This window comes from Rhinatrema bivittatum, chromosome 3, assembly GCF_901001135.1.
Source record: "Rhinatrema bivittatum chromosome 3, aRhiBiv1.1, whole genome shotgun sequence".
Classification (NCBI taxonomy): domain Eukaryota; kingdom Metazoa; phylum Chordata; class Amphibia; order Gymnophiona; family Rhinatrematidae; genus Rhinatrema; species Rhinatrema bivittatum.
Genome location: NC_042617.1, coordinates 35,045,564 through 35,061,834, shown reverse-complemented (window position 1 = coordinate 35,061,834; position 16,271 = coordinate 35,045,564). Strand labels below are relative to the sequence as shown.

Genomic DNA, 16,271 nt, shown 5'->3' with positions numbered 1-16,271 from the left:
CTTAGGATCCTCTTTTCTTTGGGGGTGTTTAACGTCTGAAAAGAAAGAGACTGTGTTGGAAAGCGTTGGTAAACCGGTGGCGGATTGCCAATAGATACAGTCTGGGTAGCATCCAGGGGGGGGGAGATTAGCACTAGCTGCTTCTCTCCTTGCTGTGCAGACTACTGCCGCTCTCAGCAGAAACTCTAGCGGTGCTCTCCGTGGCTTTAACCATTCTGTCCCCACTGCTCTCTTCAGAGCTGCCAAGCCAGGTTTTTTCTCATGCACTGTGCTTCTTCCAGCACTGGTTTCATTCACATGGAAGAAGAAACAGGAATCTGAGATCCATTGTAAACCTGCACTTTCATCCTCTGTCAACCTGCCATCGCTCCTCAACCATTCTTTTTTTTTTTTTTAATCAACCACCCCAATATCTGCCACAGAGTGCATGAGGAGTTTTCTTTCACCCATGGGTGGCTTTAGGGGCTCCCCCCCCTCTGTTTAAGAGGCCTGGTTCCTGCAGTGGACAGACAGCAGGGTAACCTGTTGACATTGCTGGGTTTCTCTCCGTTTAGGCTGGTTAGAAAAAGTGACAACAAAACAAACAAAGAACACACAGCTGGCTTCTTTTCCTGTTTCATAAGCTCTACACAAACAGACACCCTTTGCATACCTGCCAAGGTCACACCTGCTGGCCTCAGTCAATGCAAATCTTACTGCCCTCTGCACAGTCCAAAAAGATTTCCCAAGCTAAACACATATGGGGGCAGGGGAGCAGTTTTCAAAGCCTTTGGTCTGTGTGTGTTTACGCATGTGAAAAATGATTAAAAACTGCCCCGCCCCCTTTGGAAATCCTATGCAAGCAGGCTGACAGAAGTAAGATTGGGATATCTAAAATCTGTGTTCTTAATCGAGAACTCTCAAGAAAAACATACCCGCACTGGGACATGGGAGTCTGATTTGTGCTCAGAACTCTCAGAATCAGAGTGGGATTGGAGAAATTACTTACCTGATAATTTCATTTTCCTTAGTATAGACAGATGGACTCGGGACCAATGGGTTATGTGTTCCTCTGCTAGCAGATCGGAGACGGAGTCAGATTTCAAAGCTGACGTCACTCTAGATATACCCCTGCAATAACCTCAGCTCTTCAGTATTCTCTTTGAAAAGCCATTGTGGATATATCTTTGCTTAAATAACTTGATTAAACTTGAACTGGTTCGATTAATTTCCAAAACTGGAGACCGCCAGTGCACTCAACCAATTAACGCCGACACCGGACACACTGTGGGTGTCTTGAACTAGGGGTAGTCCGTGGCTTACCCGTATTTGCTTAGTCTCGAGGTTTGTTATCTGAGGTTCTTCTTTTCCAGGGCAGCCGTGGGCGGGATGCTGAGTCCATCTGTCTACATTAAGGAAAACAAAATTATCAGGTAAGTAATTTCTCCATTTCCTAGCGTGTAGCCAGATGGACTCTGGACCAATGGGATATAAAAAAGCTATTCCTGATCATGGCGGGAGGCTGCCCATGACCCACTTAATACTGCCCTTGTGAAGGCTGCGTCTTCCCGGGCCTGAACACCCAGGCGGTAGAACCTGGAGAAGGTGTGTATGGAGGACCACGTCGCCGCCCGACAGATCCCGGTGGGCGACAGCAGCTTGGTTTCTGCCCAAGAGTCTGCCTGGGCCCTCGCAGAATGAGCCTTAACCTGTAGAGGGTAAAGGCTTTCCTGCCTCTATGTAGGCTCCCTTGATTTCTTCTTTGATTCAGTGGGCTATGGTCGCCCGTGAGGCCGCTTCTCCTTGTTTCTTCCTGCTGTGAAGAACGAACAAGCGATCCTTTTTGCGCACCGGTTCCGATCTTTCCAGGTATCGCACCAGGAGTCTGCCGACATTCAGGTGGTGAAGAAGGTGTGAGTCTTCCGAGTCCTTATGTTCATCCGGAGCTGGTAGCGAGATGGTTTGGTTCTAGGGAAACTCAGAAACCACTTTCGGAAGGAAGGAGGGGACAGTGCGTAGTTGTATGGTTCCAGGTGTGAACCTGAGGAACGGTTCCAGACAGGATAGACAGGCCTTTCAGCCACACTGGGGGGCTAAGTCCATACCAGGAACTGGCTACCGGACCAAGGCACATCTCTGAGGGATATCGGAGATCAACCTCATGAATTCTCGACTGGGGGAGGGACCCTTAGGTATCACCGCAGGAGAGCGGGGCTCGATTTTCTTTAAGGTAAATTTTGTTTCTTCTGTAATTCTTTTCACTATTCTAGTGTATGGGATAGTGTCCGCATCTGCTAAGAGACGGAGAGATACTGAAGAGCTGAGGTTACTGCAGGGGTATATATATCTAGAGTGACGTCAGCTTTGAAATCTGACTCAGTCTCCCATCTGCTAGCAGAAGAGCACAATACCCATTGGTCCTGAGTCCATCTGGCTACACGCTAGGATACTTTTTTTTTTTTTTTTAATCCATTACCGAAGATTCAATATTTACAATCCTTTTGGAAAATGGATATAAAAATCCTCATGCGCTGGTACCAGACTCCAATTAGGTTGCATAAAATGTTTCCTCAAGTATCAGGCTTATGCTGGAGGTTTAATAAGGCTTCTCTGAGAATATTTTAATCGTCCAGATATAGGTTTCAGCTTAGCCTTATAATTCAGGATTTTAGATCCCTTTGGATTTTTGTTTTTCTATGTACTTTTCTTTTTCCTTCTATTGTGAACGTTTTATGTTGTGATCCGCCCCGAACTTTTGAGGGCGAGGGCAACAAGTCCTTTTAAATAACTAACTAAAAATATAAATAAATGAGGGAAGAAGGGCTCATCCTACCCTATATTTGGTGGGAATGCCCATATAGCATACAGTTTTGGGATACCATATTTAGTTGGAGCTGCGTAGTCACTGAAAGAGCAGTAAATTGGTCTTCCTGGGTATCCCTGATTTACAACTTCCTTCTGAACTGCAAGAATTCATCAAATTTGCCTTGCGCCCGTTGTGAAATTGCTATTAACTGGAAGCAGAGGGAAAGTCATACAAAGACTAAATAAGATTTATTGTTTAAATAAGTTAACTCAATCCAAAGGAAATCTAAGTACATTTGAAAAGATTTGGCAACCTTTTGCTAATCGGTCCCATGACAGTAAGGTTACTACATAACTGTTTTCTGCTAACTTTGATAAGACTCTCAGAGGTAAATCTCCTAGATTGTTTTAGGAAGGACTTTGATCTATCCTCATAGATGTTTCAGGTGATAGTTGGGTGTGGGGGGGGGGGGGGGGGAAGAATAGGGATTTTTATACAAAATCTTTGTAACTGACGATTGTGTTTTTTGTTTTTGTTACTTGCATTATATATTTGATTGTTACATGATGTTGGTGAGCTGGGCCATTTCCCTTTGAAATCATGGTGCATGCTTTTCGGCATGTACGTTTTGAATCCGATGCAACATAGGCGCCAAGCCTGCGGGTACTTTATATCTGCCATGTGTGCGCCATGTTGCATTTCAAAGGGAAGCTCCCTGGGACACTTCTCAAGGAGATGAGCTGGCAGCCTCCTGGACCTGCAGCCTTGGCAGGGAGTTTGAATAAAGGTAAAATGATTTAGGCATCCTCTCAAAGACCTGTGGGGTTTTTTTGGGTTTTGGTTTTGTTTTAATTCACCACTATTCTTTTCTGTTTCTCCCAATGTTTTGGTTACTGTTCTCTGAGCTTGAAGTGTGCTCCAAATGTCCACTGACCTTCTCAGTGAAAAGTTATTTTCTCACAGTCCTTTCCAGCATCCCTTGGTTCAGCTACGTAGGAAGACCCCTTGTCATTATTTTCATTCATGGAAAAAACAGAGTTGCTTACTTGTAACAGGTGTTCTCTGAGGACAGCAGGATGCCAGTCCTCATACATGGGTAACATCATTGGTTGGAGCCTGGCACGGAACTTTGATCTAAAAAAAATTCTAGAACTTTCAAACATGCCCTGCTGAGCATGTGCAGAGGAAAATTAGTTCTTACCTGTTAATTTTCGTTCCTGTAGTACCAAGGATCAGTCCAGACTGCTGGGTTATTCCTCCCTTCCAGCAGATGGAGTCAGAGAAAAAACTGAAAAGGCACCTCCCATATACCCTGATGTGCCACCTGCGATCCCTCAGTATAATCGATATCAAAGCAGAATGAATGCAACATATGGTAACAACCAATGACTAGATCAGTTCAAACAGCAACTTCTGAAACAACTATGAAGTGTCAAGAAAAGGAATGATGTGGTATCTGTCAAGATATTCTGAGAAATCTGTAAAAGAAAAATTATAAACAGACGAGCGGGACTCATTCTCCTCTGGGCAGGCGTCTGGACTGATCCTTGGTACTACAGGAACAAAAATGAACAGGTAAGAACTAATTTTCCTTTCCCTGTACGTACCAGGATCAGTCCAGACTGCTGGGATGTACCCAAGCTGGCCTAAAGGGGGTGGGACCTGGAGAGTCCTGCTCGAAGCACACTGCTGCCAAATGAATCCATCTTCGGATCCCGAACATCCAAGCGGTAATGCTTGGCAAACGTGTGCAAAGATTTCCAAGAAGCCACCCGGCAAATCTCTTGAGGCGAGACACATTCACTCTCCGCCCAGGACACCACTTATGAACGAAGGGAATGTGCCTTAAGCCCCTCCGGAACGGTACGCCCATAACAAATGTAAGTTGAAGCAATAGCGTCTTTCAACCAGCGGGCAATAGTAGTCTTAGAAGCCTTAGTCCCTTTCTTAGGACCACTCCACAAAACAAAAAGATGGTTGGACAACCGAAAAGGATTAGTAACTTCCAAGTACTGCAAGAGGACCCTTCGAACATCCAACCTCTTAAGATCCTTCTCCTGATGAGCGTTCCTATCCTCATCTGAGAATGCCGGCAATTCAATTGTCTGGTTGACATGAAAGGCCGAAACTACCTTAGGCAAAAAAGAAGGAACGGTGCGAAGAGAAACTCCTGAATCAGTGATGCGCAGGAAAGGCTCCCTACAGGACAACGCTTGAAGTTCTGAGATTCTTCTAGATGAGCAAATTGCCACGAGAAACAACGTCTTAAGCGTTAAATCCTTTAGCTTAGCTCTCTTTAAAGGTTCAAAAGGGGGGCTACACAGGCCACGAAGAACCAAATTCAAACTCCAAAACAGACAGATCGAACGCACCGGCGGCCTTAGGTGTTTGACCCCTTCAAGAATCTGGCCACGTCCGGGTGAAGGGCGATGGAAGTACCATCAACCTTACCTTGATAACAGCCCAAGGCTGCTATCTGTACTCGAAGTGAGCAGTATGACAAACCTTTCTTTAGGCCGTCCTGCAAGAAGGCTAGAATATGACAAATGGCGGCCTGCCGCGGGGACACATTCAACCCACGGCACCACGAGTCAAACACCTTCCATACCCAAACGTAGGTAACAGAAGTAGAGGTTTTACGAGCATGTAGGAGGGTAGTAATAACCGCCTCAGAGTAGCCCTTCTTTCTCAATTGCCGCTTCTCATAAGCCAAGCCACTAGACAAAAGCGATCGGCCTGATCGAAAAATACTGGGCCCTGCCGAAGCAGGTGAGGCAGATGGCCGAGATGGTAAGGGACCGTCCACCGCCAGGTTGATCAGATCTGCAAACCACGGCCTCCTTGGCCACTCCGGGGCCACCAGAACAACCTGTCCCCTGTGGGATTCGATCCGGCGCAAAATCTTCCCCACCAGTGGCCATGGAAGAAACACGTAAAGGAGAATATGCGTGGGCCAAGGAAGAACCAGAGCATCCACGCCTTCAAGCCATGCTCCCTTCTGCAACTGAAGAAACGAGATGCTTTCGCATGCAAACAAGTTGCCATCAAGTCTAACCGGGGGGGTCCCCCACCGTTGGATGATAAGCCGCAGAGCCTCGTTTGATAGCTCCCGTTTTCCGGGATCTAACTGCTGACGGCTGAGGAAGTCCACCTGAACGTTGTCGACCCCGGCCATGTGAGATGCCGCTATGCGAGACAGGTTGCGTTCCGCCCAATCCATCAACCTGCCCGCTTCGGAGGCTACTAGCTGACTTTTTGTGCCCCCTTGCTGGTTTATGTAAGCCACGGTGGTTGCATGGTCGGATAGAACCTGAACCGCCTGGTGGCGAACCAGTGGAAGAAAGTGACGCAGCACCAAGCGAACTGCCCTGGTTTCCAAGTGATTGATGAACCACTTGGTCTGTGGCAGCATCCAAAGACCCTGCGCGGACCGCGACTGACAGACTGCCCCCCAACCCGTCAGGCTGGCATCCGTCGTCACGATGATCCATTGAGGGGGCTCCAGATCCACGCCTTGAAGCAAGTGATCAGGTATCAACCACCAATTCAGACTGGACCTGGCCGGCTCGAGGAGCAGTAATGGCAGCTGGAACTCCGCCGATTTGGGATCCAAACGAGAAAGTAGCACCCTCTGCAAAGGTCGCATATGAGCAAAGGCCCAAGGGACCAACTCCAGTGTAGATGCCATAAAACCAAGAACCTGCAAATAATCCCACACCACGGGTAAGGGAAGAGCTAACAGGCGACGAACCTGAGACATTAGTCGCTCCATCCTCACCTGTGGTAGGAAAACCTTGCCCAAACTGGTGTCGAAACGTGCTCCCAGAAATTCCAACACCTGGTATGGAACTAGCTGGCTCTTGGAATAGTTGACAACCCAGCCGAGGGAACTCAGACTGTTCAAAACTGACTGTACTGCATCCTCGCAGAGTATCCTCGACCTCGCCCGAATGAGCCAGTCGTCCAAGTAGGGGTGTACCAATATGCCTTCCTTCCGAAGGCTCGCTGCTACCACCACCATTACCTTGGTGAAGACCCTCGGAGCCGTCGCCAACCCGAAGGGTAGGGCACAAAACTGGTAATGGTTCCCCATGATCATGGACCGCAGAAACCTCTGATGAAATTCCTGGATCCCTACGTGGAGATAAGCCTCTGTTAGATCCAAAGAAGCCAGAAATTCACCTTTGTGGACAGCCACAATGACGGATCTCAATGTCTCCATTCGGAAGCGCGGGATACACAACGCCCTGTTGACCTGCTTCAAATCCAATATCGGGCAGAATGTGCCCTCCCTTCTTGGGAATGATGAAGTAGATGGAGTAGCGACCGGTCCGCCGCTCGGCTGCGGGAACCGGAACAATGGCTCCCAGGGCCTGCAACTGAGTCAGTGTTTGTGAAACCACTTGCTGTTTCATCGGCGACCCACTGGGAGAAATTAGAAACAGGTAGCGACGGGGTCGTGCAAAATCCAAAGCATAGCCGTGATTTATAATGTCGAGAACCCACTGGTCTGAGGTGATCTTGGCCCATTCCTCCCGAAAGTGGAAGAGTCGCCCCTGACCTCCGGAACTGAGGGATGGGCCAGCGTCCCTTCATTGGGACGCCTTATTGTTGGCGAAGGTATGAGAGGTGCCAGATCGCAGAGGCCGCCTGCCACGAAAGAAATGCAGCCATGCTTGAGATCTTGTGGGCGGTTGTCGTGGAGCATATGAGGAAGAGCCTCTCCCGGAGCGGAAGTGGTGCTGTCCACGGAAACGGCCGTGAAACGTGCCGGGAGAACGAAACGATCTGGGCTTGTCCTCCGGTAGCTTGTAAACCTTGTTCTCCCCCAAAGAGCGAACCAGCTGTTCTAATTCGTCTCTGAATAAGAGCTTGCCCCGAAAAGGAAAGGAACCCAATTGCGACTTAGAGGAGGCGTCTGCCGCCCAGTTACTTAGCCATAGGAACCGCCTTGCAGAAACTGCAGAAGCCATAGTGCGAGCCGAGGTGCGGAGGAGATCGTACAAAGCATCCGTGGTATATGCTACCGCAGATTCCATGCAGTTCGCCTGTTCAGCTTCTTCCGGAGGAAGATCCTGTGCCGTGAGCATTTGTTGGACCCAGCGGAGGGTGGCCCTCTGCATCATGCTGCTGCAAACCGCGGCCCTCACTCTTAAAGCCGAAACTTAAAAAATCCGCTTGAGCAAGACTTCCAGCTTCCGATCCTGAAGGTCCTTGAGCGCCGTGCCTCCTGTGAAGGGAATGGTAGTATGCTTGGCAATGACCATGACTGCCGAATCCACCTTGGGGATTTTAAGGAGCTCCAAGGACTCATTAGGAAGCAGATAAAGCTTTTCCATAGCTCTGCTGACATGCAGGGTAGCTTCCGGAGTATCCCATTCCCGGGATACGATCTGAAAAAGTTTTGGATGGAAAGGAAATGTTTGCGATGGAGCACGGAGTCCCGATAACACAGAGTCTCCTGGCGAAGTATCCGGAATTGCCTGTGGGACTGGGATTTCAAGTTCCTGAAGTACATGCAAAATTAATGGGTCCAGCTCCTCCTTGTGGAACAAGTGGAGTATCTGTGGATCGTCCCCCTCCACCGGATCTGTACTACCCACATCATCACCCAGATCATGAGTGAGGGGGTCCTGAGACATAAGATCCGCAGACGAGACCGGAATAGAAGGTCCACCAGCTTGGACCATGCAAGGCACCCCTGAACCAGGGCTTTCCTGGTCTGTTGTGCCCTTAAAATACTTAGCTGGGACAGGAGACCGATTTTCCCAGTCAGTTTCAGCTTCCACATAAGCTTTATGTAAAAGTAAGACAAACTGGGAAGAAAATGGGTGAGGTCTCTTTAAGGGCCCCCCCGCTGATGGAAACGGAGGTAGACCCAAGTCCCGCTGAAAATCGTGTGGTCTCTGAGGGCTGAGTGCCGGCGGGGACAAAGAAAGAAGCTCCTCTCCCTCCCCAATAGAATCGGCATCGCGATCTGCCTGAGGCAAGATGGCCGCCGGCGGATCAGATGGAGGCAAGATGGCCGCCATCCCCATGCCGTTCGGGAGCGTGCCTGGCCTCTGCCTCTGAGGAAGCGGTGCAATTTTGTGTTCCCTCGGGCGCGGCAGGGCTGCTCCCCTGCCCGAAATCGGCCGCTGCGAAGGCCCCTCGCCCCTGGGGATGCACTGGGAGCAGAGGTCTTCGGGGAGAGCCAGCACCCTGGCTCCCCACACGCCATGCAAACGGTTCCCCGCTGCATCCCTAAAGGCGCAAAAATGCTGTCGGGTGGCCAGCCACCCTGTCCGGAGGCCCGGGAGATTAAGGCAGGCGCGGGACAAAAAGGTCGGTATTTAAATAAAAAACCTTTCCTTTATCAAATAAATTGTCTCAATGTGTTCTTTATTATTCTTCTTTTTTTTGTAACTTTCATAGTAACACAGGGGAACAACCTCCCTGAACCACACAATTACTGAACTTTCAGAGGAATTAATTTTCTCTGTAACAACTGTGTCTCCGAGGAATGCAGCGTCTCTGGAGAAGGGGGAGAGTGACCGGCCCACCGGTGAATCCTCCCCCTGCTAACTCACCAAGCAGGGGACCAAAGGTTACTCCGGGAAAAAGGCTATAGGGCAATGTCCTGCCTTGCCTGCCTATGGCCTTTTTTTTTTTTTTTAAAGAATTGATCTAGACAGAGGATTCCCCATAAATTTAAACCAAACTTGTCAGAGGAACCCTCCCAATTTAGAGATGATCAGGACCACAGGTTATGCTCTCTCAATCTGCTGGAGTCAGAGAAATACTGAGGGATTGCAGGTGGCACACCAGGTATATGGAAGGTGCCTTTTCAGTTTTTTCTCTGACTCCATCTGCTGGAAGGGAGGCATAACCCAGCAGTCCGGACTGATCCTGGTACATACAGGGAACTGTAGTTATCACCCTGCCCCCTAGGCAGAATCTCTCAGTCCATAATATAGCTAATACATGGAGAAACCAACTTCCAGGGAAGGCCGGTGGGTTTCATGAGAACTCAAGCGACTCCCCAGGTTCAGTGACCTACATGGATCACCCACAGACTGCATTCTGTCAGTCCGGTCAGCTCCAAAGGCAGAAAAACAGAGCAAGGAGAGGCCACAGAAACTAAACTGCAGATGCAGTATTTATTTATTAAGGCATAGAATTAGACTTTGCTAGGCTGCACGGTGACTAAGGCCCACCATGCAGCTGGCAGAAAGTTGAAAGGAAGAGGAAAAAAAAACCCCAAAAATAAAAACTACTGTAAAGAAAGAAAAAGAAAACCAGCTGCAGTTCCAGAAAAAAAAAATCTAAAAACTGTGAGGAGAGAGCAAAGCTGAATACCGTGACTTCACAGCTCCGCGGAAAAAAATAAAAAGAGACCGAGGGACTCTGACTGGGGGGAGGGGGCAAGGTGATGACTACAGCTGCACATGCTCAGTAGGGCATGTTTGAAAATTCTAGAATCTTTCAGATCAAAGTTCCAGGCCGATGATGTCACCCACGTGTGAAGACTGACAACCTGCTGTCCTCGGTTTCGTAGCTCCCGGGTCTCTTCCGAGATTTATGCCACTGGGTATATTGGAGGATATACCCAGATCCCCAAAAGATGTTTTCTGAAAGCTTTTATAACATTTGGTACTGCCCGTGTACCTTTTCAGGGAGTTTGTACTGAGATTTCAGGGACATCCCAAGACAACGATGGCAATTCATCGACGCCATTGGCCTGAATTGTTGCATTTGTGATGCTGTCCGCACTATAGTAACAGAGTAAGTTACAATAAAGACTAAAAAAAGGGCAAAAGATATTTCCGCCCAGCCAACCGTGATGCTACAGGAATTTTTCCATATGTACTTGAAAACTGATTTAAATCAAAAGACAGAAGATCTCTAAACCGGTTTTGTTCTAAGTAAACCCAGCTGCATTTCAAATGCATCTGAAACATGGACTATGACGGCAGAGAAGGACCCCCAAGGTCCAATTTCGTTCCAGGCGCAGTGCCAGAGATCCCCAGTTGATCTCTAACTTTCCTATCACTTCTTGCTCGTCCCAGGCTCCCTCGAATTGTGTTACTGTTCTGTCTTTAGTGGCTGCTCTAGGTGACCATTCCATGCATCCACCACCTATTTCCATGAAGAAATATTTTTTGAAGTTGCACCCGAGTCTACACCCTGCGCCTTCTTGTTCTAGAGTTTTTTTTTTTCTTCTGAAAAAGTTTGCTTCTTGGGCCTTATTTATCCTACTGAGGTATTTAAATGAATCTCCCCTCTCCTTTTGGGAACGCATATTTAGGTCCTTCGTCTCAGTATCGCATTTTATTGAAAACCATGGGCATTACAGCAAGCTAAGCACGATGTAAAGAAGCAACTCACCTCGTGGCCAGACCTGCGAGGGCACAAAGCATCAATTTCATCAAAGAATATCACGCAGGGGGAAGAGTTGCTGGCTCTCTGGAAGACCTGCCGCACGGCTCGCTCGCTCTCACCCACGTACTGGAACACACAGTGCAAAATTTCTAGAGAGTCTCCACAGCAGCCCAAACAAAATCTGGACAAGTTAAACGGCGACACATTGTGAACTTGTGGATGCCAGAAAGATCGCCACTTGCCAACCTGTTTCGCTTGTGACCCTCATTCCCATGTCTGCGCTACGGTAGTGTCCGGTTCTTAGGAAAATCTGGTTTCTCTGGTATTCTGTGGTTAAGAGTTGCTCTAGTCTAGAGGGGTTATTTTTGGGTTTGTTTTTTTGGGGTTTTTTTTTTAATTCTTTTATAAAGAACTTTCCCTCTGTGATTTACCAGCCCATGCAGAAAGGCTGCTGGTCATTCTCAGCAGTTCATTCAGAAATGCACACTTTAGTCTTTTCGAGTTTGTCTCACGATGCACAGCCTTTGGGGATCTGTCTAGTCTCTCGGTCATAATTCACAGAAACATAGAAATGACAGCAGAAGAAGACCAAACGGTCCATCCATTCTTTATAAAAGAGGAACCCCCCCCCCCCCCAATAGAATTCAGGTTCACATTTTCATGGATTGTAAGAGCCAGAATTCATTTCTGTAACACTTTGGACACCTCTATCTCAGAATAAACGATTAAAGGAACAATATACCTCTCTTAAAAAGTCCACTCTCTTTAGTTCTCTAGGAAGGCCTAACAATGCTGGAAAACTTTCCTACCTTTTCTTACATTTTTTTTAATTATCTTAGGAAACAAAATAAAAGCTCACAGTTCTAACATGTCAGGGCAAAAGTGGCCCTCTCTAGGGTGGCTCGTGCTGCTCTGATATGCTCAGTGAATGGGTCTGTGGAGTCTAAAGGTTAGCTGTGTCTGACTCCCCCACATCACAGAATTTCTAAAATGGATCACAGCGAGACATGATGGGGACTCTGAACTGCCACATGTGAATTCCAAGCCCAAGCTGAGCTCACCTGTCCTACAATAATACTGCCTGGGACAGAAGATCAGTCCGGGAGAGGAACATTTCCCCAAGCAAGAGGCCTATTTAGCTGAAGGAAGGACAAAATCCATTCCATTAATGATTTATAAACACAACAAAAGTTAAAATGTTTCAAGACACGATAAACTGACCTCAGAGAAAGAGAGACACGGGAACTTCAAATGCATCCTAATCACACGCTCAGTCATAGGTCTAGTGGGTTGGTTTTTTTTTAATGCCAAGAAGTGTTAGAATTCAGTTTTTTGTGCACTTTTTAATTCCTACAGTTATATTAAAAAAAAACAAAAAAAAACCTTATGGAAAATATTCATCATACACCATCTTTTTAGGCAACTTGCTAGCTTCACGGTAAATGACGCGTGAATTAGAAAAAACATCATATAAACTCAAACTCTTAAACACTTCTTGGCATACAATTTTAAAAACTGGACAGGAAATTCACCTGTCTTAATCAGCATGTGACTAAGACAGGTGATTTTCTGTGTCTTTTTTTTGCTTCAAGATCCTTTAGTTTATCATATTGTTTGAAAACATTTAGCATAAGAATCGCCATACTGGGTCATAAAGCCCAGCATCCCTTTTACAACAGTGGCCAATCCAGGTCACATGTACCTGGAAGAATCACAAATAGTAGATAGATTACATGCAGTGGCTTTCTCCATATATACCTGGTTAATAATGATTTTATAGACTTTTCCTGCAGGATTTTGTCCAAAATCTTTTTTTTTAAATCCAGCTACACTAACTGCATTTACCACATCCTCCAGCAATCAATTCCAGAGCTTAACTGTGTGTTGAGTGAAAAAAATATTTTCTTGGATTTGTTCGCTAGGTATGGTGTCATTAGGGAGTGATTCAGAGGTATGGCAGAACTGCTTACCTGTAACGGGTGTTCTCCAAGGACAGCAGGACGTCAGTCCTCACACATGGGTGACATCATTGGATGAAGCCCAGAATGGAAACTTACGTCAAACTTTCTAGAATTCTGACTGAACCACATGCAATATACCATGCATCCAAGCAGAGTCCCCTCAGTCTTTTATCATAGAATTCAAAAGAATAAAATAACAACGGAGAAAACCCAAGTAGTGGAAACCCAACTCTGTGGGGTGGCAGGCAGGTTTCATGAGGACCGACATCCTGCTGTCCTCGGAGAACACCTGTTACAGGTAAGCAACTCTGCTTTCTCTGAGGACAAGCAGGATGGCAGTCCTCACATATGGGTGAAACCCTAGCTACAGGTTGCCACCAACATAAAAGGGGACTAAACAAAACACCAAACAAGTGCCAAGGGCACAACAATAACCTGTTTTGCTGGGGGGGAGCAGCCTGAACAAAAACAATGGGCCCTAGGCGGGAACAGAGTTGGGTTTTACACCTCAAACAAGCTCCGAAGGATGAATGGCCAAACCTGATGTCGGCCATCACCATCCAAACAATAATTTGATGTGGATATGTGCCGAGAACTCCATGTCGCAGCTCTGCAGATCGCAAAAGGGCCACAGACGTTGCCATGGCTTGATCAGAGCGAGCCTTGACATGACCCCCAATATGCAGGTATAACATAAGGAGATGCAGTCTGCAAGCCAATTAGGAAGTGTACACTTGGCAACAGCATTCCTATCAAAAGAAACAAAAAGTTGGGTGGACTGTCTATGGGCTTCTGTCCGCTCCAGATAGAAGGCTAAGGCTCTTTTTGCAATCCAAACTGTGCAGGGCTTGTTCACCTTGGTGCAGATGGGGCCTTGGGAAGAACACTGGCTGAATGATGGACTGGTTAAGACAGAAGTCCAACACCACCTTAGGCAGGAACTTAGGGTGCGTACCCAAGACCACCCTATCATGAAAAAACTTAGTGTAAGATGGATAAGTCACTAAGAACTGGAGCTCTCTGACCCTGCTTGAAGTGACTGCCACAAAAATATGATCTTCCAGGTCAGGTTTTTCACGTTTAAGAAGCGCAGCAGCTCAAAGGGAACTTTCGTTAGCTGAGCTAACACTATGTTGAGGTCCCAAGACACAGCAGAAGGCCTTAGGGGAGGCTTCAACTGAAGCAGGCCCCTGCATGAAACATACAACTATAGGCTGCACTATCTACACCATGGTCATATGTGCCAATAGCACTTAGATGAACTCTAACAGAGTTGGTCTTCAAACCAGCTTTTGATAGGTGTAGAGGGTAGTCAAACAGTTTTGTCTGTGGGGGCTGGAGAAAGGATCTAAGGTCTTCTGCTCAAACCACACAGAACACTTCCTCCACTTCAGTCCGTAGGACTTTCTAGTGGAAGGCTTTCTGGAAATCTCTTCCAAGAGATCGAGTGGTTGCAATAGCAACCTCTCAACATCCAGGCTGTGAGCTACAGGGCCTGGAGGCTGGGATGGCGCAACCTGCCTCAATCCTAGGTGATGAAATCCGAGGGTCCCCAGTTTGATCGGTTTCTGGATGGACATCTCCCTGAGGAGTGGAAACCAAATCTGTTTTAGCCAATGAGGGGCTATAAGAATCATAGTCCCTCTGTCCTTGTGAAGCTTCAAGAGGATACACATACAGGATACCCTCACTTCAATGACAGGCAAAGGTATCAAGACTGGTTTACTGCGTGTCCTGTATAGAGAGTAGAACTGAGAGACCTTCCTGTTCCAAGGCACTGTGAAGAGATCCACATCCGGCTTCTTCCCCAAAGGTGGAAGATCCGATTCACAACCCCTTGGTCCAGAGACTAATCATGGGGCCTGAAGGCACGATTCAATCTGTCCACTATTACATTCTCTGTTCTGGCAGGTACATGGCCCTGAGCACCATCCTGTGGGAAAGAGCACACAACCAGATCTGGACCGCTTCCTGATACAGGAGGTACGAGCCTGTACCTCCCGGCTTGACAACATACCACATTGCCACTTGGTTGCTGGTCTGTATCAGAACAATTTTGTTGGACAACTGATCTCTGAAAGCCCACAGTGCATATCTGATCGCCTGGAGCTCCAGGAAATTGATTTGATAGAGATGTTTCTGGGTGGACCATAAGCCCTGGGTGCCGAGTCCATCTACATGAGCTCCCTGCCCAGGGTGGATGCATCTTTGGTAAGGACAATTTGGATGGGAGGACTTTGAAAGGATACCCCCCTTTCCAGATTTGAAATTTCTCACCACCAGAGTCCAGGAGAAACAGAGTAACTTGGATGTGATTCTGGAGGTCCTGAGTAGCTTGTCGCTACTGCAACCTCAAGGCCCATTGGACCTTTTGCATGTGCAAACATGCCAAGGGAGTAACATGGACTGATGTGGCCATGGGGTCCAACAGTCTCAACATATGCCACACCGAAACCTGCTGACTCGTTTAATCTCTGATGTGATGGCCTGTTGCCTTGGCAGGAAGGCCTTGGCCTGAGCCGTGTCTAGCAGGGCTCCAGTGAAATCCAATTGGGGTGAATGGCTAAGATGGTATTTGGGGTAGTTGATGACGAACCCTAGTGACTCCAGCACCCAGAACCCTAGTGACTCCAGCACCCAGACTCCAGCACCCAGATGGTATTTGGGGTAGTTGATGACGAACCCTAGTGACTCCAGCACCCAGAACCCTAGTGACTCCAGCACCCAGACTCCAGCACCCAGATGGTTGAGCGCATGGACTCCAAGACCCCTGCCCAAGAGGTGCACTTGACCAGCCAATTGACAAGATAGGGGAAAATGGACTCCAAGGCTACAAAGGTGCACTGCCGCAATGGCTAAGCATTTTGTGAGGACACGTGAGGCCGATGTTAGCCCAAAAGATAGAACACAGTACTGGAAGTGCTGTTTATCCACCACGAATCGGAGATACTTACTGTGACCAGGGAATATCTCGACGTGAGTGTACACACTCTTGACATCGAGGGAACATTGCCACTGACTCAGCTGGGCATGGGAGCTCAGGCCCTGATGCCATCCCTTTCATGGGGGGAGCTTCCTCCTCCGAGGAACCATGGACAGACATCGAACCAGTCAGAGACGCCACAGATGCCGCCCCGGGTACTGACATGGGCTGGGTCGGTAAC

The 16,271-nt window shown here is 47.7% G+C and overlaps 1 protein-coding gene across 1 annotated transcript in view; it reads right to left on the bottom strand.

Annotated features, from left to right (window-relative positions):
- NVL (nuclear VCP like) overlaps positions 1–16,271 on the bottom strand; it is a 239,096-nt gene that overhangs the window by 90,783 nt on the left and 132,042 nt on the right. Inside the window, 1 exon segment of the mRNA XM_029593097.1 lies at positions 11,153–11,272. Coding sequence (XP_029448957.1) covers positions 11,153–11,272 — 120 coding nt within the window.